At 40.2% G+C, this 22109-nt stretch overlaps 1 protein-coding gene across 1 annotated transcript in view; it reads right to left on the bottom strand.

Annotated features, from left to right (window-relative positions):
- LOC139319704 (V-type proton ATPase subunit S1-like) overlaps positions 1 to 22109 on the bottom strand; it is a 72707-nt gene that overhangs the window by 30404 nt on the left and 20194 nt on the right. Inside the window, exons 4-6 of the mRNA XM_070947670.1 lie at positions 10441 to 10634; positions 5062 to 5102; positions 2858 to 2943 (exon numbers count right to left, since the gene is read on the bottom strand). Coding sequence (XP_070803771.1) covers positions 2858 to 2943; positions 5062 to 5102; positions 10441 to 10634 — 321 coding nt within the window. The remainder of the gene's footprint in view (positions 1 to 2857; positions 2944 to 5061; positions 5103 to 10440; positions 10635 to 22109) is intronic.

Raw genomic sequence — 22109 nt, 5'->3', positions numbered from 1 at the left:
TCGCGCCAGATATTTTGAATTCTGCTTTCTGATTGGCTCTCCTTCGCTCATCTTAGTGGTCTGTTGGAACCAAGATGGCTGCCATTCAAAATTTTGTGTGGGACTGTTAGTCTTCTTTTTTGTTGTATTCTTATCTACAGGTAATTCGCTCACCATTTTTGATTCTTTAGGTTCATCTGTTGCGATGTGTTTCTCTCTCGCTGCTCCGTTGTTTTTTATTATGTCTTGGAGGTTCGCGATGAGATTTTCGTCATCCTTTTGACTTTTCAAGAGTTTCAGTATCTCTGACCTGAGTTCGTTGTTTTCTATTTCGTTCTCTTCTTGGTCATCAGTTTCATCCATTATCTCCTCGTTGTCTGTAGTGCAGTCTTCAGATTCTCTCGATATTGCAGTTGTGGATTCATCGATCATTTCTTGATCCGCTTCAATTTCTTTACTGTGTGCCCTGGTGTTGGGTCTTTCTCTTTTGTTTCTGGAGTTTTCTCTCTTAGGCATATCTAAAGTTTTATTGAGTCAATTCAACCATCCTCTGCTACCAGATTGTTGCGTAATTTTAAGGATCAGACTCAATAATTGATTTAAGAATAAAGTATTCAAACAAAACACTGTTTATTCACAGTAGGCATTCTATATTCACTGAGTAATCACAGATAGAAGCAAGGAGGAGATGCATGCAGCTCCTTTTATATTCACAAGGCGGAGTAAAGTATGGGAGTGGTTACATATGAATATATTAAGGGAGGAAGAATAAATTAACCCCTAATACCCCGAGTATATACAGTTTCCATATTGGAGAATAAGGCATTTACTTGTGACAGATTCAAACTAATCAATAGGAATAAATGGCAACCAATAGGTGACATTAAAGAAATACAGTTGTTATCTCAGTATCCAACATATAATGCTCATCTAGCTTTTTGCAGGGCCCTATATGGTATATCTAAGGAATAATTCCACAACAGGAATCAAAATGAACTGCATATATTAAACAACAAGCATTAATTTGAGCAACTGACCCATAAATGAAGAGAGCTAATTTGGTATAGTGGTTAAGCTAGAAACTGGGAGACCAGAAGTTCTAGTCTCGCTTTAGAAACAAAACCAGTTGGGTGACCTTGGACTTAGTACTCTTTCTCCGTCCTAGGAAGAGACAATCTTCTGAACAATCTTTCGAAGAAAACTGCAAGGACTTCTCCAGGCAACATCCCTCCCTCCCTCCCTCCCCCCCCCCCCCCTCTCTCTCTCTCTCACACACACACACACACACACACACACACACACACACACAAAAGTGCTTCTATCTTTTCTTTCTATCATTTGTTTTGTTTTTTAATCTCTACAACTGGGGAATAACTAACAGAAAGGAAATTGACAGAAAGGAAAGATGTAAATTCTGGGTCCCAGGTCTGACCATTTAGCTCAGGGCTGTGAAACCCGCGGCCCGGATGCATCACGTGATGGCCACGGCCACGCCTTGTTTAGCAAAGGGGGAAAAAGTCCCAATACATCACGTGATGCCGCCATGACGATACGAGTTTGACACCCCTGATTTAGCTCAAAACCAATCCTTTCATCCCAACATTAATAATCAATTAGAGAGACAGAATAGACAGTATTCTTGTGTTTGAAAGAGCGGACATGTTCTGGTATGTAAAGCTTTGTCTGCACAAGTTATTTTTAGGCAGGAAGGCAGAATTATCATCATCCACTAACATCACTCTCTTGGGGTTCTGTGGTCCACAAGGCAATCACCATCCCCTTGGCATCTCTTCCTACACATGTTGATGCCAAAATGTGCATTATTGCATTGCAATGAAATCATTGTCTTTTTCTACTTGTATAAGTTGCATGTAAACATATAAATGATATGTTTGTATCACAATGTCACAATGGGTATTTCATCACTCGTCTTTGCCTCACCCCCTCTGTACACAGACCCTGCCTTGATTACTTTTGATTCATTGCCAATATTGTTCAGCTCCTCACTATAAATGGTGGTGAATTAAAAAGAAGAGACACAACTGCACATTTTATCACAAACATAACATTCATTTATGCTATCATTAACATAATATTCATTAGGAGACATTCCTAAACCGCATCAGAAGATATTACACATAAAGGCCTCTAGATAGCACCTTCAGAGAACAATATTTTATTCCTAGAATGAAACTGCTGCAAGCTTTAATCAGGGAGAAATAATAACTTCAGAAGCACAATTTAGGATTTCATCAACAGTAACCCCTAATAAAACACTTTAATAGTTTTTATTGGACAGAAGTATATTATGTGCTCTAATCGGAACTTGCTGTACCTGTTGCCATTTTAATCAGATTGATTTGAAATCTGGCACATTTATAGAGTTCATCAAGTTTCAGATTGTTAACAAGAGGGGCAATATTTTTAAGCAATAAAATGCTGAAGCTTTAAACCTTTGTTTTAAATCAATACCATTTTAATCACAGTTCTCTTGTGGAATGTGAAAAACAAGTACATTACAGCAAAAAGTAATTCACTAAACCATGTCCCCATTAGTGATGTATAGTGATTTTGTTGTATCAACTAGTCTTCATTTAAAGTAATCAGAAACTTCTTCAGGATTTGAGGTCTCTGTCCCTTTACATTTGTCACATGATTAACAATATATAAAAGGGGAGGGGTTTTGATTACATGATCATTGATCATTGATACATTGGTTTTTAAAATTCTCCTTCCACAGGAATCACTGGGATTAACTGCAGTTATTTTCGCACAATCATGATTGGATATCAACAGATCATTTTGTACATCACTAATGGCCAAATGAATTAAATTGCAGCACGGCATTTTATATTTCAGGTTTTTGAGAAATACTGACCTGTGATGGTTGCTTTGCTGTATAAATGGCTAAAAATGGAATTCCTTGTTGCTGCAAAGATCTGAGAAACCTTCCAATTATTTCATCTGTAAAACAGAACAATGTTATAATAGTTTATATTATTATTAATGCTATTAAATTCATATTTGGGAATATAGTTAAATTTATTACCCTATATATATTATACGTACCCTTACATATATTACATAAAAATATATTATATGTACCCTTGTTATTAATCTCTAAAAGTTCATTTTTATATAATTAAATGGAAATTTAGCAATACAGGGGAGAAACATTGGCTTGCCCTAAAACTTTTTGCATATCATCAGATGCAAGAAATCATTCCAAAGATTAAGCATTGTGGAAATGATTCAAGAGAAGTCTAACAGGGCTATCAAAGAACTTCAGAGAAAATTATTGGAAATTACAGGTAGTCCTCAAGTTATGGCCGTAATAGAGCCTGCCCATCATGGCCATAAGTCATGATGGTTACAACTCTAGTGACCCCCAAGACTGACCCAATTTTACAACCTTTTTATGTGATGGTCATAAAGCAATCACCACAGTTATTAAGCAAACACTGCAGTAGTTAAGTCAGCCAAAGGATCGCTATGGGCAAGTTTTGCCAAAAAAAAGGAAGCACTGACTTTTGGCAAAACCATTACAAAACACAGTCAAATGGCCATGGAACACTGCAAACAGCCATCAATGCAAGTCACTGAGCAGCCGAAATGCAGTCACATGTCCATGAAGTAGTGGCAGTGGTGTCCATTGGAACTTCAGGGAGGTCCATTATAATTTCAAATCATTGAGGAGTGACCACTCTTAGTCTCAGGCCCACATATGAGACAGTGAGATCCAATCAAGTCCAATATTTTATTCAGCTCAGGATTGTGCAGACTCTTGACCGGGTCTTCTTCTGGGAAAGTTCTAAGTTAGCAAAATTCTCCCCCTTTGCTGCTGCAGATGCCCATTCCATCACAATACCACAGACGTATGCAGTATACACATAAAACTGTATTGTACACAAGACTACGCATCCTACTGTTACATCTTTCTAGTTCCAGAGTTCACTGTGACCAAAACAGCTGAAAATTAGCACAGTCATTTTCTGCCATTTTGAATTAGGAAATAGATGAGCATTGCTGAATATGGCCCAAATAGGCTTAAAATATATTCCAAAAGACAATGGATATTTCTAAAATCCAGGAAAACAGAAACAAAAACCTCTCCCTGCTTGTTAAAGCCTTCAGGATCTTCTTAAATGTTAACTGTAGTCGTTGATTTATGACCACTATTGGGATCAGGATTTGTGTTGCTAAGCAGAGCAGTTGTTACATGCCCTATTTTACAGTCTTTTTTTGCAATGGTTGTTAAGCAAATCACTGCAGTTAAGGGAACTATGCAATTGTTAAGCAAATCTGGCTTTTCCTGTTGATTTTGCTACTTGGAAGCCAGCTGAGAAGGCTGCAAATGGCAATCACATGACCCTGGGATGGTGCGAGTGTCATAAATACCAAACTGCAGCACTTCGATCATCTGACTGTGGAGATGTTGTGATGGTTCTAAATGCAAGGACAAATTGTAGGTCACTTTTTTCAATGCCACTATAACTTCAAACTACCTGTGGTCACTATACGATTGCCCACACCAGTAAAGCTGTTATTCTTCACACTTGTTCTTGGAAAGAAGGGCTATCAACTTTGGTAAATGTGCTGATTTACCAAAAGATTGGGCAAAGCTCTCAAATAAAGCAGTGTAACTTGAACCAAAAGAAGGGATATTCATTTATATGCAAGCTGAAATCCCATAATGCAGTGTTTCTCAACTTTGGAAGCTTGAAGATGGGTGGACTTCTGGCTGGGGGATTCTGGGAGTTGAAGTCCACCCATCTTCAAGCTTCCAAGGTTGAGAAACACTGCCATAATGGATACCTTTGGCATATGCATTGCTGGTTTTGATTTGTACCTTTACTTTTTATATTCTGCTGTTGTTGTTACATTTTATTAGTTTTCTTGAGTCTTCCAGAGAGCAGTTAGGCAGGTATAACACAAATATGTAAATTAAAATTAAAAAAAATAAAAATATTCTTATCCAGCACAACAACAGCTATTTTTCCTTTTATGTTTACTGATCATCTCATCCCTTGCCAAAGTTCTTTCTCATTTATTCTTTGCAGGTACGTTTATTTAATCACCTACCATTTTCCATGAGCTTGTTTTGAGTGGGAAGTTCATCTTTTCTGCATGAAATAATATTGAAAGGAAAATGAAAATATTGCAAAAGTAACTAATAGGTAAACGTTTTGCATTTAAAAAACATTTCACTTAAAAAAATATTTAATATACTTTCAAGAGGAAACATAAAACATATGGTTTCATATTGAAATATTGTAGCAAAGATATCATGTTGTATTTATCATTATCAGTGAATGTTTTGACAAATGATTTAGTCCTGAAATAAATAGGGGATCCATTAAAGGAACATTATTTTGAGTAGAAAGTGCTGACAGTTATGAATATAAAAACTAAACACAATTTTTAATATGCCTCAGAAGCTAGGCCTGCTTTGTGCAATATTAAAACAACTTTAGTATCATTTAAAATGTCATATGATGGCTTATGTATTCCAGTGACTTGCATTGTGTCTGCAAAATGGAGAATAATTAGCCCCGCATAATAGCATAAAGATAAGAGTGAGTTAAACCTTCACCTGATGGACAATATTTCAAAATGATATGATGATGATGATGATGACGATGGCTACAATAACAGCAACAGCAACAATATGATAGAAATGCACCCAGGTAAACATGCCATGTCTAGTTTGCGTTTTTTATTTACGATTATTTCCTCTCTAAGGGATCAAATGTTTGGGCAGTAATTTGCTCTTTCAGAAAGAAAAGGAAAACTGGTTAAAAACAAACTGACAGCAGAACAGTTTTTATTGAATAAGACAGATAATCAGGTTTTTGCCAGTCTTAATAACTTAGGCTTCACTTGAATGATTTTTACCTAATAAGATTGCTGACAACACCTATAGAACAGCCTAAAATGAGAGATCATGGCAAAAAAGAAACCAAATGAGAGAGAAATTTCTATTTGAGATAAATAGATCCATTCAATGCGTCCAATGTATCCTACATAAACCATTTCAGGATTTTTTAGTGTAAGCATAAAATCTGGAGCTGTTTCTTCAAGTTGGTTCTTTCCAGATGTGTTAGGATTTCATGTACAAGTAGTCCTCAACTTACAACCACAATTGAGCCCAAAATTTATGTTGCCAAGTGAGAAATTTGTTAAATTTGTAAAGTCCCTCAGATGTACTCTAGGACTGAACTTCTTGGTCTGCAAGATTCCCCCCTCTCGCAGATTTGACCCTCTACGCTATCGAGGGCCTACCTCGATGAAGGGTTTTGGAACCCAGAGAGGTGGCATGCAGCGAGGAGGGGGTTGTGGGGTTTTTTAGCTAAATTTTTATCTCGTATTTTAAGAGGGTCTGGGAGGGGGGAGGGTTGTTTGTCGGGTTTGGGGGTAAACCCACGGGGGAGGAGTCTGGTCGGGCTGGGGGACACGGCTTAGAGGGTGCGGGATTGGGGGTCGAAGAGGGGGCTAGAGTTTGTACCAATGAGGGTTTTTTCATCAGTACTGTGGGTGGGAGGGGCAGATATGGCGGGAGCAGGGGGCCGTATCCTGTCGTGGGGGCACACCCCCGCTGTTTGCGAGCGGTGGCATGCCCCAGCCCTCAATGCTCTTCTCGTTCCCCGGGTTGTGCAGGCCCTCAGGCCCCGGGTCTTCGGTTGATGTTGTGCAACTCCAGGTCCATGGTAAATAAAGCCCCCCTCATTTGTGATCTGGTTCAGGAGGCGGGGGGCGGACCTGGTGGGTATTACGGAGACCTGGTTGGGCCAGGATGTGAGTCCCTTCTTGTGAAGTGGGGACATGGGAGGCAGGTGGGCTTGCTGATCACGTACCTGGCTCCCTGCCATGTGTCAGCGGCCCTGCCCGAGCTGCTCAACGTGATTGCCGAAGTGGCGGTGGAGACCCCCAGACTTATGGTCATGGGGGACTTCAACTTGCCATCTGTTGGTGAAGCATCTGAGGCGGCCCGGAAGTTCATGGCTTCCATGACAGCCATGGACCTGACTCAATTAATTCATGGACCCACTCACATAGGAGGACACACTCTGGACTTGATTTTTGTCTCTGGTCAGTGGATGAATGATCTTGAGATAGGGGAGATAGTGACTGAGCCCTTGTCATGGTCAGATCATTCCCTTCTTAGGCTTGACTTTCTAACCGCCACACCCCGCTGCAGGGAGGCGGAACAGACTAGGTGGTTCTGCCCCAGGCACCTGATGGATCCTGATAGGTTTCAGATGGAGCTTGGGCCATTTCCTGAGGCTCTGACTCATGGCTCCGCTGAAGAGCTAGTGGCCGCCTGGGACAGGGCGGCCGCTGGTGCTTTGGACTGAGTCGTGCCTTTGCGGCCTCTGATCTGTCATCGAGTTTACCTGGCTCATTGGTTCTCTGAGGAGCTGAGGGAGATGAAGCGCCGGAAAAGACTGGAGAGCGGTTGGAGGATCAGCCATTCCGAATCTGACCGAACACTGGTGAGGTCTCATATTAAGACCTACCTAGTGGCGATAAAAGCGGCAAAATGCAACTATTTTTCTGCTCTTATCACATCTGCAGATAACCACCCAGCTGCCCTGTTTAGAATGACCCGCTCCCTTCTCCATCCAGGAGCACAGGACGATCCCTTGCAGGGTCGGGCTGAGGATTTTGTGCAGTATCTGAGTGATAAAATCACTCAGATTCGGGAAGGCTTGGTCTCTGACTGGGTAGATACAGGTGGGATGATGGAGGCAGGTCTTGAGAATGTCATTTGGGAGGAGTTCGACCCTGTGGCTCCCGAGGACGTGGACAGGATTCTGGGACGGCTGAACGTGACCACATGCTTATTGGACCCGTGTCCCTCCTGGTTGGTGCTGGCCTCCCGGGAGGTTACGCGAGGCTAGCTCCAGGGGATTATTAACGCTTCTCTGAGTGAGGGTGTCTTGCCTTCCACCTTGAAAGAGGCGGTGGTGAGGCCCCTCCTCAAGAAGCCCTCCCTGGATCTGGCTGTTTTGACTAACTACCGTCCAGTCTCCAATCTTCACTTTGTGGTGAAGGTTGTTGAGAGTGTGGTGGTGCGACAGCTTCCGCGGTACCTGGATGAAGCTGTCTATCTAGATCCGCTCCAGTCTGGCTTCAGGCCTGGGCACAGCATGGAAACGGCATTGGTCGTATTGGTGGATGATCTCTGGAGGGCTCGGGATAGGGGTTGTTCCTCTATCCTAGTCCTGTTAGATCTCTCAGCGGCTTTTGATACCATCGACCACAGACCGGTCGCAGTCGGTGTTGGCAGGAGGGCAGAGGTCGACCCCGAGGTGCCTTGTCTGTGGCGTGCTGCAGGGGTCGGTCTTCTCACCCCTCCTGTTCAACATTTATGAAGCCGCTGGGTGAGATCATCCATGGTTTTCGGGTGGAGTTCCATCAGTACGCTGATGATACTCAGCTGTACATCTCCACCCCAGGCCATCCCAATGATGCCCTTGAAGTGATGTCCCTGTGCCTGGAGGCTGTGTGGGTCTGGATGGGGAGAAATAGGCTCCGACTCAACTCTTCCAAGACTGAGTGGCTGTGGCTTCCGGCATCCCGATATAGCCAGATGGTACCATCGCTGGCTATTGGGGTGAGTTACTGGCCCCATGGAGAGGGCTCGCAACTTGGGCGTCCTCCTGGATGCACGGCTGTCTTTAGAAGAGTATATGACAGCCATGGCCAGGGGGGCTTTTTATCAGGTTCACCTGATTCACCAGTTGCGTCCCTTTCTGGATTGGGACTCCTTAGGCACGGTCACTCAGGCACTCGTCACTTCTCATCTGGACTACTGCAATGCTCTCTACATGGGGCTCTTCTTGAGGAGCACCCGGAGGCTCCAACTGGTGCAGAATGCGGCCACGCAGGGGATTATGGGAGCAATGGGCCGTCCCATGTGACACCTCTCCTGCGTGAGCTGCATTGGCTCCCGGTGGTCTTCCGGGTGCGCTTCAAGGTGTTGGTTACCACCTTTAAAGCGCTCCATGGCTTAGGGCCTGGGTACTTATGGGACTGCCTTCTGCCACCGATAGCCTCCCACCGGCCAGTATGCTCCCACAGAGAGGGACTCCTCAGGGTGCCGTTGGCCAGGCAATGTCGGCTGGCGACCCCCGGGGGAGGGCCTTCTCTGTGGCAGCACCTGTCCTTTGGAACGACCTACCCCCGGAGATACGTAGGATCCCAGATCTCCGTTCTTTTCGCCGTGCCCTTAAAACTTTTTTATTTCATCAAGCTGGGCTGGCTTGAACCCCCCCTTAGACATTTTTAATTATTAATTGATTTTAGTTGGGTGTTTTAAATTTTATATTGGGCCAAAACTTGTTTAATTCTTTTAAAATTAATCTTAAATTTTGTATGTGATGTTTTTAGTCTTGGCTGTTCACCACCCTGAGTCCAGTAGGAGAAGGGCGGTATAAAAATCTAATTAATTAATTAATTAATTAAATAAATAAATAAATAAATAAATAAATAAATAAATGAGTTTTGCCCCATTTTACGACTTTTCTTGCCACATTTGTTAAGTGAATCACAGCAGTTGTTAAATTAGTTGTTAAGTGAATCTGGTTTCCCCATTGACTTTGCTTGTCAGAAGATTGCAAAAGGTATTTACATGATGGGATACTATAACTATCATAAATGTAAGTCAGTTGTCAAGCAACCGAATGTAAATCACATGACCATGGAGATGTTACAATGATCATAAGTGTGAAAAATGGTCATGTCACTTTTTCAGTGCCATTGTACCTTCAAATGGTCACTAAGTGAACTGTTTTAAGTCAAGGACTACCTGTACCAAGGAAACCCACTTTCACTATGATTATATTCCTCACTATTGTGAAGCAGAATGCTCCCTTCTGATACTTTACAAGTTTGCTCCCATCATTCTATCTATGTATTCTTTTAAAATTTGGAAGGACTTGTGTGCATCTCAAAATAATATAGGAGAATCTTTGGCTGTTGGATCTTCCAGTATCTAGGGAAAATACATTAGTGTTTATAACTTATAACTCCTTTTCAATTGACATTATTCTTACATAAGACCTATTTAAGAAACTTCACAGCTGCTTTATGGAACCTTTGCACCTTTCGCCGCGCCCTCAAAACGCTATTGTTTCACCAAGCAGGGCTGGCCTAAATGCTATTTTAATGGGTGGTTTCTATTTTAGCTCTTTCGGCCAAATTATTTAATATTTTTAAATTGTCTTTTAACTTTCATATAGTTGTGGGTTTTATTCTTGGCTGTACACCGCCCTGAGTCCTTCGGGAGAAGGGCGGTATAAAAATTGAATTAAATAAATAAAATAAATAAAATTAAAATAAATAAAATAAATAAAATAAATAAAATAAATAAAATAAATAAAATAAATAAAATAAATAAAATAAATAAAATAAATAAAATAAATAAAATAAATGTCTAGTCCTTATGAGAGTTCATACCTTCTGATTGGTGGTAGGTTTATCTCAAATAAATTGGGTCTGGAGATATTCACTCTTAGCTTTGATAGGTCAGGGCTGTCTACATTTACCAAGTTCCAGTTCAGAGTCTTCTGGAGGTGGCCTGAAAAGTGACTGACAGCATGACAGTCAACTGCTGGCAAAACCAAAGAAGATGATGAAGTCTCAAGAAGCTCCTGCAGTAAATACAAATAGAAGTTAATTATGAGGTAGATAATTAAAGACCTTAAGGGGGTGATTGCTTTTTATACTCTGATCAGCTTTGATTACAGTCTTTTATAGTTTCCATTATGCAAAATAAATTCTATTACCTTCAATAAGCATTTGACAAGCAATTTCATTACGCAAACAACCCAGTAATGAAAATCACCTTGTGGAAAACAACAAGGAAAAAGTTCAATATTGATAATGTCTTACATGTTTTGGAAATAAGTAGGTATGAAACCGGCTGTTTTGCAACCAACCTACCAAGAAGTAAAAAGCACTGATATGTAATATGATAACAGATGGGATCTTTTGAGAGCTGCTAAGGCCCTGTCAGTAAATTCATGGCTATACTCATACTTGATGACCAAACTGTAACACTTCAAGGTTTTGGTTACTATCTTTAGAGTGCTCCATGGCTCAGGACCAGGGTACTTACGAGACCGCCTCCTGCCACCAATAGCCTCTCACCGACCAGTTCGCTCCCATAGAGAGGGACTCCTCAGGGTGCCGTCGGCCAAACAATGTTGACTGATGGCCCCCAGGGGGAGAGCCTTTTCTGTGGGGGCACCTACCATCTGGAACGGGCTTCCCCCGGAGTTACGAAACATCCAAGACTTACACATATTCCGCCGTGCCCTGAAAACATTTCTATTCCAACAAGCTGGTCTGGCCTAACTCTCCCTTTTTAATTGGCTTTTAAACTGGCTTTTAAATTGGATTTAAAACCTCTTTAGATAAATTTGGATGTTTTTAATCTTTGAGCCTAAATTACTTAATCTGTTTCTTAATAGTTTTTAACTTCTATATGTATTTGTATTTATTATGGCTGTTCACCGCCCTGAGTCCTTCGGGAGTAGGGCGGTATACAAATATGAAAAATAAATAAATAAAATAAATAAACACTGAGTGAACGGCTCACATGTGTAAATGGTAATTTTTTTTTCACTTATCCCTTAAATGAAATGTTCGAACCTGATCGGCTCAAGGTTGACTTGGCCTTCCATCCTTCCTAGGTCAGTAAAATGACCCAGACTTTTGGGGACAATATGCTGACACTGTAAAAGAGAGAGGGCTGTAAAGCACTATGAAATGATATATACCATATTTTTCAGAGTATAAGAAGTGTCTTTTTCGAAGCTTTTTTTCAGCCCTAATGAGGCACTAGCAATCTTCCATGCTTTGCCTGCTCCCTCCAACTCTCAGCTGTTCTTTAGAAGCTTTTTTTCAGCCCTAACAAGGTGCTAGCAAATGAAGCAATCTCTGTGCTTGCCTGCTTTTCTCATTGCTTCTCTTTCCAAAGATCAGTTGTGCTTTAGCAGGGGATAAAAAAGCGTGCACTCAAAACCAGCAAACTAATGTGCTGAAGCTGACCAGACTAAGGATGCTAGCCAGATGAATACCTGGTAGGCAGATTTTTTTCCCCTATTTTCCTCCCTAAAAACTAAGCTGCATTTTATACTCAGGTGCATCTTATACTCCGAAAAATATGGTAAGTCTAAAAGCTATTGCTATTGCTACTCTTCTTAAGGAGACAGGAATGAAAATGAAAATAGCCAAGAAATATGAACGCCAGATTGATGACTTGGGATCAGTCACTCTCAGTCCAACCCTCCTCACAGGATTATTATTGTGGGGAAAATAGGAGAAGGAAGGAGTATTAGATATGTTTGCTACCTAGAATTCCTTACAAAAAATAATATAGGCAGGATAAATAAATGAAACAAAATTTAAAAATTATACAGTACTTTCTGTTCCCAGGGCTGTCTCTAGGTTGTGGTGAAAAATGTCAAGATGCCAATGCACATCAAACACAGAATTTTAACTATATTATTGCAATTGCCATCTTGAGGTTTTTCACTATACTCTGTGAATATTCCCATCTGCAGAACTTTTTGCAAAACATGAGTTTATCCTATCATAGCCAACTCTCTATGAAAGTACATAGTTATGAACAATCAGTTATTAACACATATCATTTTCACATCTATACTGCTTAAGGTGAAAAAAATATACAGCATGTAAAACACTACAACAGGAATAGATACAATTTACATTGACTTCTGTAAAGCCTTTGATTCAGTGGTACATGACAAACTACTTCTAAAACTAAAATCCTATAGCATCTCCAGATTCCTACACAATTGGATAGCTGTGTTCTTGTCAAACAGATAACAAGTGGTCAAAATAGGGAGCGCCCTATCAAATCCTGCACCTGTTAATAGTGGTGTCCCCCAAGACAGCGTTCTAAGACCAACATTCTTCATACTATAGATAAATGACCTTTGTGATCATATTATAAGCAACTGCGTTCTCTTCGCCGATGATGTAAAACTATTTAACACCACCAACAATGCTGCTACCCTTCAAAAAGACCTTGACTTTGTGTTGGAATGGTCAAACAATTGGCAACTCCAAATCTCAACAAACAAATGCTCTGTTTTACACATTGGCAGAAAGAATCAGAACACAAAATACAAGCTGAGTGGACACGACCTTGTAGATCACCCTGACTCTGTCAAGGACCTTGGAGTACTCATATCTAATGATCTAAGTGCCAAAGCCCACTGTATCAACATCGCCAAAAAGGCATTAAGAGTTGTAAACCTTATCTTGCATAGCTTTTTCTCCAGTAATATTACACTACTAACCAGAGCATACAAAACATTTGCTAGACCAATTCTTGAATACAGTTCATCTGCCTGGAACCCGCACTGCATATCGGACATTAATACAACTGAGAGTGTCCAGAAATATTTCACAAGAAGAATCCTCCACTCCTCTGTTCGCAACAAAATACATTATGTCACCAGACTTGAAATTCTGGGCTTAGAAAACTTAGAACTACGCTGCCTTCGGTATGACCTAAGTGTAGCTCGTACAATTATCTGCTAAAATGTCCTACCTGTCAATGACTACTTCAGCTTCAACCACAACAATACATGAGTACACAACAGATACAAACTTAAAGTGAACCACTCCAAACTCGATTGCAGAAAATATGACTTCAGCAACAGAGTGGTCAATGCCTGGAATGCACTACCTGACTCTGTGGTTTCATCCCAAAACTCCCCAAATTTTAACCTTAGAATGGCTACTGTTGACCTCACCCCATTCTTAAGAGGTCTGTAAGGAGCGTGCATAAAAGCACCAGCGTGCCTACCATCCCTGTCCTAATGTTCCCTTTATTTGTATTCATTTTATGTATTCAATTCATGCTTATACTTATATATATTATCTAATACATACTTGACAAATAAAATTAATAATAATAATAATAATAATAATAATAATAATAATAATAATAATAATAGAAATTGATAAATTTTGGCTGGAATGCAAAGAGGTATTAGAAAATGTTCATTTTTACTTATGATTTTGCCAAACATTGGCCTCAAAAAGGCATCTCTGCTGAATTTCTTCTTTCCAATATGAAATCAGTTCTGTGCAAGTCAAAATTTGGATTAATTTCATTACGGAAAAATGAGAGTTTATTTTATTTAAATCAACAGAAATGTTCCCTTCAAGATAACATGCTGAGCAGTAGGAGGGATTTGCTTCTCCTGCCAATGAACAGCTGGTTTTGTTGCCAAAGTGGGTTCCTTGGCACCCAGCTCCCTAAATTAAATGGGAGCATCTAGGAATGACCCAAGACGACTCTTTGACAACTGTGGGCACTCCTGAGAAGAGGAATCCTTGAGGTTGTAATTCCTGGTGTGGCAATCAGAGAGTCCCAGTCTCCATCTTTCCTCTCAGCTGTTTCTATTTTTAAACAAACCTTGGCTTTCAACTACACTTTTCAAAATATTTTTTTCTTTTAATTTGATTCTTATTTTTAAAAGTGAACTGACTCGTTGAATGCTGATTTATTCTAACCCCCTGCTAGATTTTAATGGTAACTTTCTCTTGTTGCTTTACTGTATTTTTTTTTTCAGCTCTGACAAGCCACTCCAGGTTTTTTGGTTTTCCCCTACCATTTGGAAAACAAGAACTGTGTTATCTCTCCTGTTAAAATTCAGCAGAGAAAATATGAATCAATCTGCCTATCTACATCATAATAACAGAACAGAACAGAATAACAGAGTTGAAGGGACCTTGGAGGTCTTCTAGTCCAACTCCCTGCATAGGCAGGAAATCCTACACCACTTCAGACAAATTGTTATCTAATCTCTTCTTTAAAACTTCCAGCGTTGAAACATTTACAACTTCAGAAGGCAAGTTGTTCCACTGATTAATTGTTCTAACTGTCAGGAAATTTCTCCTTAGTTCTAGGTTGCTTCTCTCCTTGATTAGTTTCCACCCATTGCTTCTTGTTCTACCCTCAAGTGCTTTGGAGAATAGTTTGACTCCCTCTTCTTTGTGGTAACCCCTGAGATATCGGAACACTGCTATCATGTCACTCCTAGTCCTTCTTTTCATAAGGCTAGATATATCCAGTTCCAGCAACCATTCTTTATATGTTTTATCCTCGAGTCCCCTAATCATCTTTGTTGCTCTTCTGTGCACTCTTTGTAGAGTCTCCACATCTTTTTTACATTATGGTGACCAAAATTGGATGCAGTATTCCAAATGTGGCCTTACCAAGGCATTATAAAGTGGCATTAACACTTCATGTGATCATGGTTCTATCCGTCTTGATGCAGCCTAGAAATATGTTGGCTTTTTTGGCAGCTGCAGCACACTGCTGGCTCATATTTAAGTGATTGTCCACTAGGACTCCAAGATCCCTCTCACAGTCACCACTATTGAGCAAGGTACAGTGGCATATACTGTACTTGTGCATTTTGTTTTTCTTGCCTAAATGTAGAATCTTACTTTTTTCTCCATTGAATTTCATTTTGTTAGATTGCGCCCAATGTTCAAGTCTGTCAAGATCCTTCTGTATTTTAAGCCTATCTTCCATATGATAATGATCATCATATGGGTTTAATCAAATTTAGCAAGCAAATGTTTAGATGCTAATAAGAACATTTATCAATTCTTGAGCCAACTTATACATCCAGTGCTACATTAGTGACTCTTATTTCTACCCAAAGGGAAGCCAATTAAATCATTTGACATACATTTTCTAGAACACACAGTCATTAACATCATTTGCTAAAAGTAAATCTAAAAACCATCTGTTCCCTCTTAGGCAATAGCTTTGGGAGCATCCTCATGATAAACTAGCTGATAATTAGCATTGCTACTGTTCTCAAATATTTTATTTATATATTTTTAACGTCATCTATGTACTATCTGATTCTTAAACTGTAACATATTTTTGTACAAATCTCTTTATTCAACTTCAGGGAAAATTATATAACTGAATGGATTAAAAATATTACCCAAATATATATTTTCTTTTGAACAAGATATAAGGCACAGAGTCAGGACATTATACCTTTGGCATTGGCAAAATGCAAGAACTGACCTATAGAGACAGATACATGCTTCAGTGGCTTACCACTTGTCACTTATTTTTAATAATTTATTTCATCCATTTGTTTGCCATCTATAAACCACCAAGTGGTGTGCAGGCAAGAGCAACGATCACCATGTAACTGGACATGGGCAAGAGAAAAACTAGCAATATCTACTCCTTTTCATAATTATTGCTTCCAGGTAAAAATAGTGAACAAATGAGTAATGCGCATTTGTCCTCTCCTTTCATAAAGTGAATAGGAAAACACATATGAATCTTTCTTCAACATTGTCATTGGGACAGGGCCTTCACCTTCTTTATGACCAATTTTTTTTCCTCCAAAATCCAGCTGTCACTTCTCAGGATCAGCTGTATAAGACACTGCCAAATGGGCCAATCATGGGATTTACCAGTGTCCCTGAACCCATCTACAATTCTGAAGTATTTAGCATACAGTGATTGTAATGTTACTTGTTTAATTATTCTGGTCAGGCCCAATATAAAAGACTGAAGCCTTTCTTATAACAAAGGTATTTATTTCTTGTCTTCCTCAGGAATACATTTGGACAGCTCAGGTTCTGACAGGAGCAACGACTTATATGCAGAGGAGGCGGGGCAAAAGGTAAGTAGAAACCAATGAAAAAGATCATAATGACATCACATAATAACATATATACAAATATACATATTTACAGAGAACAAGTTAGGTATTTTCAATTGTAACACATCCCCCTCTAAAGTACCTAACCAATAGTAAATTATTAATATTATATATGTACATTAAGTTTAGAAGTTAAATATACATGTTGTTTGGTTGCTAAGGGTTTAGTGAGAATGTCAGCAATTTGTTCACTAGTATCGCAATGAACAGCTTTAATAAATCCTATACTCGATAATTGTCTCACATGTTTGTATTTGATATCGATATGTCGAGATCTTTGGCCTATTGCCTTGGAAGCTGATATATCTATTGCTGCTTTATTATCTTCATTGATGATAATTGGATAAATAGGTTCATCCCATATATTAGATAACAAATCATCAAACCAGGTTAGGTTATTGACTGCTTTAGATAGACAAACGTATTCGGCTTCTGCTGTAGAGGTGACAATTTTGTTTGCCAGTATACCAATGTATCGTACAACCATTTATAAGGAAAACATAACCAGAGGTGCTTTTTCGGCTCTTTGGGTCACCAGCCCAGTCTGCATCAGTGTAACAGGTCAAAGTTGGCTTTTCAGAAATGAATGGTTCTAAATATAAACATACATCAACGCTAGATTTCAGATATCTCAGAATTCTCTTGATTCCTTCCCAATGGTATAAGTTAGGATTGCTTACATGTCTTGACAACAAATTAACAGCAAGGGTGATATCAGGTCTGGTCCAATTAGATATGTATAATAATGACCCAATAATTGATCGATATAAAGTGTTTTCTTTGAATGGCTCGTGTTCATTGTGCATGTTTCTATGGAAGTCGGTTGACATAGGTGTTTCGCAAGTTTTTGAGTTTATCATATTGCACTTTTGTATGAGTTCTATAATTTTTTCTTTTTGGGACAATTTGAACCCCTTATCGGTTTTATCAATTTGGACTCCTAAATATTTGTTTACCTTTCCTAATATTTTTAAGTTGAAATGTTTACCCAATTGTTCAGCAAATTCATCACATTTGATTTTATCATGTCCAAAATACAATATGTCGTCAACATAGATCAATACATATTCAATAGAATTATTCTTTCTTTTAGTGAAAAAACATAGATCAGATGAAGTAGCTATAAAACCCATATCTTTAAGTATTTTTGACAGACATTCATACCATCGTTTACCAGACTGTTTTAATCCGTAAAGACTCTTATTTAATAGCCAAATCTCTCCCTTTTTTGTATTCTTTCCTGAGGGTGCCCTTACATATATTTCTTTATCAAGATCAGCATGTAGATATGCAGTTTGTACATCAAACTGATATACGTCTAAATTTAAAATGGAAGCTAGTACCAATGCGGTCTTAACACTTTCTGATCTAACAGTTGGAGAGTATGTGTCCTCATAGTCATCAGGGAATCTTTGGGCAAACCCTTGAGCTACTAACCTAGCTTTATATAGGAATTTGCCATCTTCTAGCTCTTTGATTTTAAATATCCATTTAGTGCCAATGGGGGACTTATCTGTGGGGAGATCTGTTGGTGAGTATATGTTTAGTTCCTTCAAACTATCCATCTCCTTTTTCATTGCTTCCTCCCACTTATTTTTTTCTTCTAGAGGTAATTTAAGTATATCATCATATGTATTGGGAGTCAGATATTTTGCATGGAGAGACAGTACGTAATCATCAAATCTTTTAGGAATTGTACCCCTATTAGATCTAATGGGTCTATCCAAGGTTGTTCATTGCTATGCATATATTTAGCTTCCCTTTCATTTAGCGAGTCTACTTTCAATATAGGATGTCCTTTCTTCCATTCATCATTAATTATTTTTGGGTATTTGGGTTTGTTTGTTGTTATAATTTTGGGGTTGGTATCTGGTGAATAATGTTCTCTCTCTGTGTGTGTAGTGTTTTTTGATTCTGGGTATATCTTGTTGAGGTGTATTTTTGACCAATTTGCATGTTCATGAAACACGGCAGATCTGGATACAATTAAATGGTTATTTTTATCAATGAAGCAATATCCCTTGGTTCCTGATTCGTAACCCATGAATATTAGTCTTTTGGATACTTTCTCTCCTTTGTGTCTCAATTGTCTAGGTACATATACATCAGCAGTTACGCCAAAAACGTGTAAATGTCCAATTTTTGTTTTTTTGCCATACATGAGTTCATATGGAGTTTTGTTGAGTGTACTTGACCATAAGCGGTTTAGAGTATAATTAGAATAAGTAAGGGCCTCAGCCCAGAATGATTGGCTTAAACCAGCATCGTCTAACACACATTTAACCATGGTTTGTAGCAAACCATTTTTTCTCTCTGAGACTCCATTTTGAAAGGGGGAGAAAGGACAAGATTTAAAGTGTAATATTCCTTGTAATTTTAGCCAATTTGAAAATTCGTTGGATAAAAATTCTGACCCTCTGTCGGTCATTATTTGTTTAATTTTAATATTATGTTGAGTTTCTACCATTTTAAAGAATTCCTTAAATTTTTTGAAAACTTCACTTTTATGATTAAGGGTGTACACGAACCCAAACCTGCTGTAATCATCAACTATAGTTAGAAAGTATCTTTTTCTATATTTAATTGAAGGTTTCATTGGGCAACAATTACAATTACAGTGATTGTAATGTTACTTGTTTAATTATTCTGGTCAGGCCCAATATAAAAGACTGAAGCCTTTCTTATAACAAAGGTATTTATTTCTTGTCTTCCTCAGGAATACATTTGGACAGCTCAGGTTCTGACAGGAGCAACGACTTATATGCAGAGGAGGCGGGGCAAAAGGTAAGTAGGAACCAATGAAAAAGATCATAATGACATCACACAATAACATATATACAAATATATATATTTACAGAGAACAAGTCAGGTATTTTCAATTGTAACATGTAATTTAGTAAATTGCTTTGATACTGTAATCAGTATCAGGAGCTGAGGGAGATGAAGCACCGGAGAAGATGCCTGGAGAGCAGCTGGAGGTCTAGCCTTTCCGAATCTGACTGAACACTGGTAAGATCTCATATTAAGACTTACCTAGTGGTGATAAAAGCGGCAAAATGTAACTATTTTTCCGCTCTTATTGCATCTGCAGATAACTGCCCAGCTGCCATGTTTAGGGAGGATCCCTTGCAGGGTCAGGCTGAGGATTTTGTCCAGTATCTACACGATAAAATCACTCAGATTCGGGAAGGCTTTGTCTCTGACTGGGTAGGTACAGACGGGATAATGGAGGCCAGTCTTGAGAATGTCATTTGGGAAGAGTTCAATCCTGTCGCTCCCGAGGACGTGGATAGGATACTGGGATGGCTGAACGCGACCAAATGTTTATTGGACCCGTGTCCCTCCTGGTTGGTGCTGCCTCCCGGGAGGTTACGTGAGGCTGGCTCCAGGAGATTATTAACGCTTCTTTGAGTGAGGGTGTCTTGCTGCCACCTTGAAAGAGGTGGTGGTGAGGCCCCTCCTCAAGAAGCCCTCTCTGGATCCGGCTGTTTTGGCTAACTATCGTCCGGTCTCCAACCTTCGATTTGTGGCGAAGGTTTTTGAGAGTGTGGTGGCACGACACCTTTCTCAGTATCTGGATGAAGCTGTCTATCTAGATCTGTTCCAGTCTGGCTTCATGCCTGGGCACAGCACGGAAACGTCATTGGTCGCGTTGGTGGATGATCTCTGGAGGGCTTGGGATAGGGGTTGTTCCTCTATCCTAGTCCTGTTAGATCTCTCAGCGGCTTTTGATACCATCGACCATGGTATCATGCTGTGCTGGTTAGAGGGGTTGGGGGTGGGGGGCACCGTCCTACGGTGGTTCTCCTCCTATTTCTCTGACCGGTCACAGTCAGTGTTGGCAGGAGGGCAGAGGTCGATCCCGAGGCGCCTTGTTTGTGGGGTGCCACAGGGGTCGGTCCTCTCACCCCTTCTGTTCAACATTTATGTGAAGCCAGTGGGTGAGATCATCCGTGGGTTTGGGGTGGAGTTCCATCAGTACGCTGATGATACTCAGCTGTACATCTCCACCCCAGGCCACCCCAACGATGCCCTTGAAGTGATGTCCCGGTGCCTGGAGGCCATGCGGGTCTGGATGGGGAGAAACAGGCTTCGACTCATCCCTTCTAAGACCGAGTGGCTGTGGCTTCCGGTGTCCTAATATAGCCAGATGGTGCCATCGCTGGCTATTGGGGGCGAGTTATTGGCCCCCTCGGAGAGGGCTCGCAACTTGGGCGTCCTCCTGGATGCACAGCTGTCTTTAGAAGAGCATATGACGGCCGTGGCCAGGGGGGCTTTTCATCAGGTTTGCCTGATTCACCAGTTGCATCCTTTTCTGGATTGGGACTCCTTACGCACAGTCACTCAGGCTCTTGTCACTTCCTGCCTGGACTACTGCAATGCTCTCTACATGGGGCTCCCCTTGAGGAGCACCCGGAGGCTCCAACTGGTGCAGAATCCGGCCGCACGGGGGATTATGGGAGCGATGGGCCGCTCCCATGTGACACCCTTCCTGCGTGAGCTGCATTGGCTCCCGGTGGTCTTCTGGGTGCACTTCAAGGTGTTGGTTACCACCTTTAAAACGCTCCATGGCACAGGGCCTGGGTACTTAGAGGACCACCCTCTGCCACCAATAGCCTCCCACTGGCCAGTTCGCTCCCACAGAGAGGGACTCCTCAGGGTGCCGTCAGCCAGGCAATGTCAGCTGGCGACCCCCAGGGGGAGGGCCTTCTCTGTGGCAGCACCTGCCCTCTGGAACGACCTGCCCCCGGAGATACGTAGGATACCAGATCTCCGTGCTTTTCACCGTGCCCTTAAAACTTTTCTATTTCACCAAGCTGGGCTGGCATGAACACCCCCCCCTTTAGATATTTTAATTATAACGGATTTTAGTTGGGATGTTTTAAATCTGGGCCAAATTTGTTTAATTTTTTTTAATAATTTTAAATTTTGTATTGGATGTTTTTTATTCTTGGCTGTTCACCGCCCTGAGTCCAGCAGGAGAAGGGCGGAATAAAAATTTAATTAATTAATTAAATAATTAAATAAATAAATAAATAAATAAATATCTTCTTATTAAAAAAAGGAATATTCAAAAGGGCAAAGTATTGTTGACTGATTAATGGCGCACAATACAGAGAGATGCTATTCAATTTTAATATCCAATTTTTTTGGAAAAAGAAATCAAATCAGTGCAAGAATAGCTGCATAAACAGCTACTGATCCTCAGCTACAACATCTGACAACATTAGTGATGTTTTTAAAGCCAGTGTTTACTTATTGCAAAAAAAAAAATGCATTCTTTTCTTTGTATTATGTAAGCTGCCCCATACTCCTGACATAAGAACTGTAAAACCTCAGTTTACAGGATTTCAATAGAATGGAATTAGCATTGAATTGATC

Source organism: Pituophis catenifer, unplaced genomic scaffold, assembly GCF_029215685.1.
Source record: "Pituophis catenifer annectens isolate HBS135680 unplaced genomic scaffold, rPitCat1.0.hap2 SCAF_7, whole genome shotgun sequence".
Classification (NCBI taxonomy): domain Eukaryota; kingdom Metazoa; phylum Chordata; class Lepidosauria; order Squamata; family Colubridae; genus Pituophis; species Pituophis catenifer.
The sequence above is the reverse complement of the archived record's forward strand: the minus strand, read 5'-3'. Positions and strand labels throughout refer to the sequence as shown.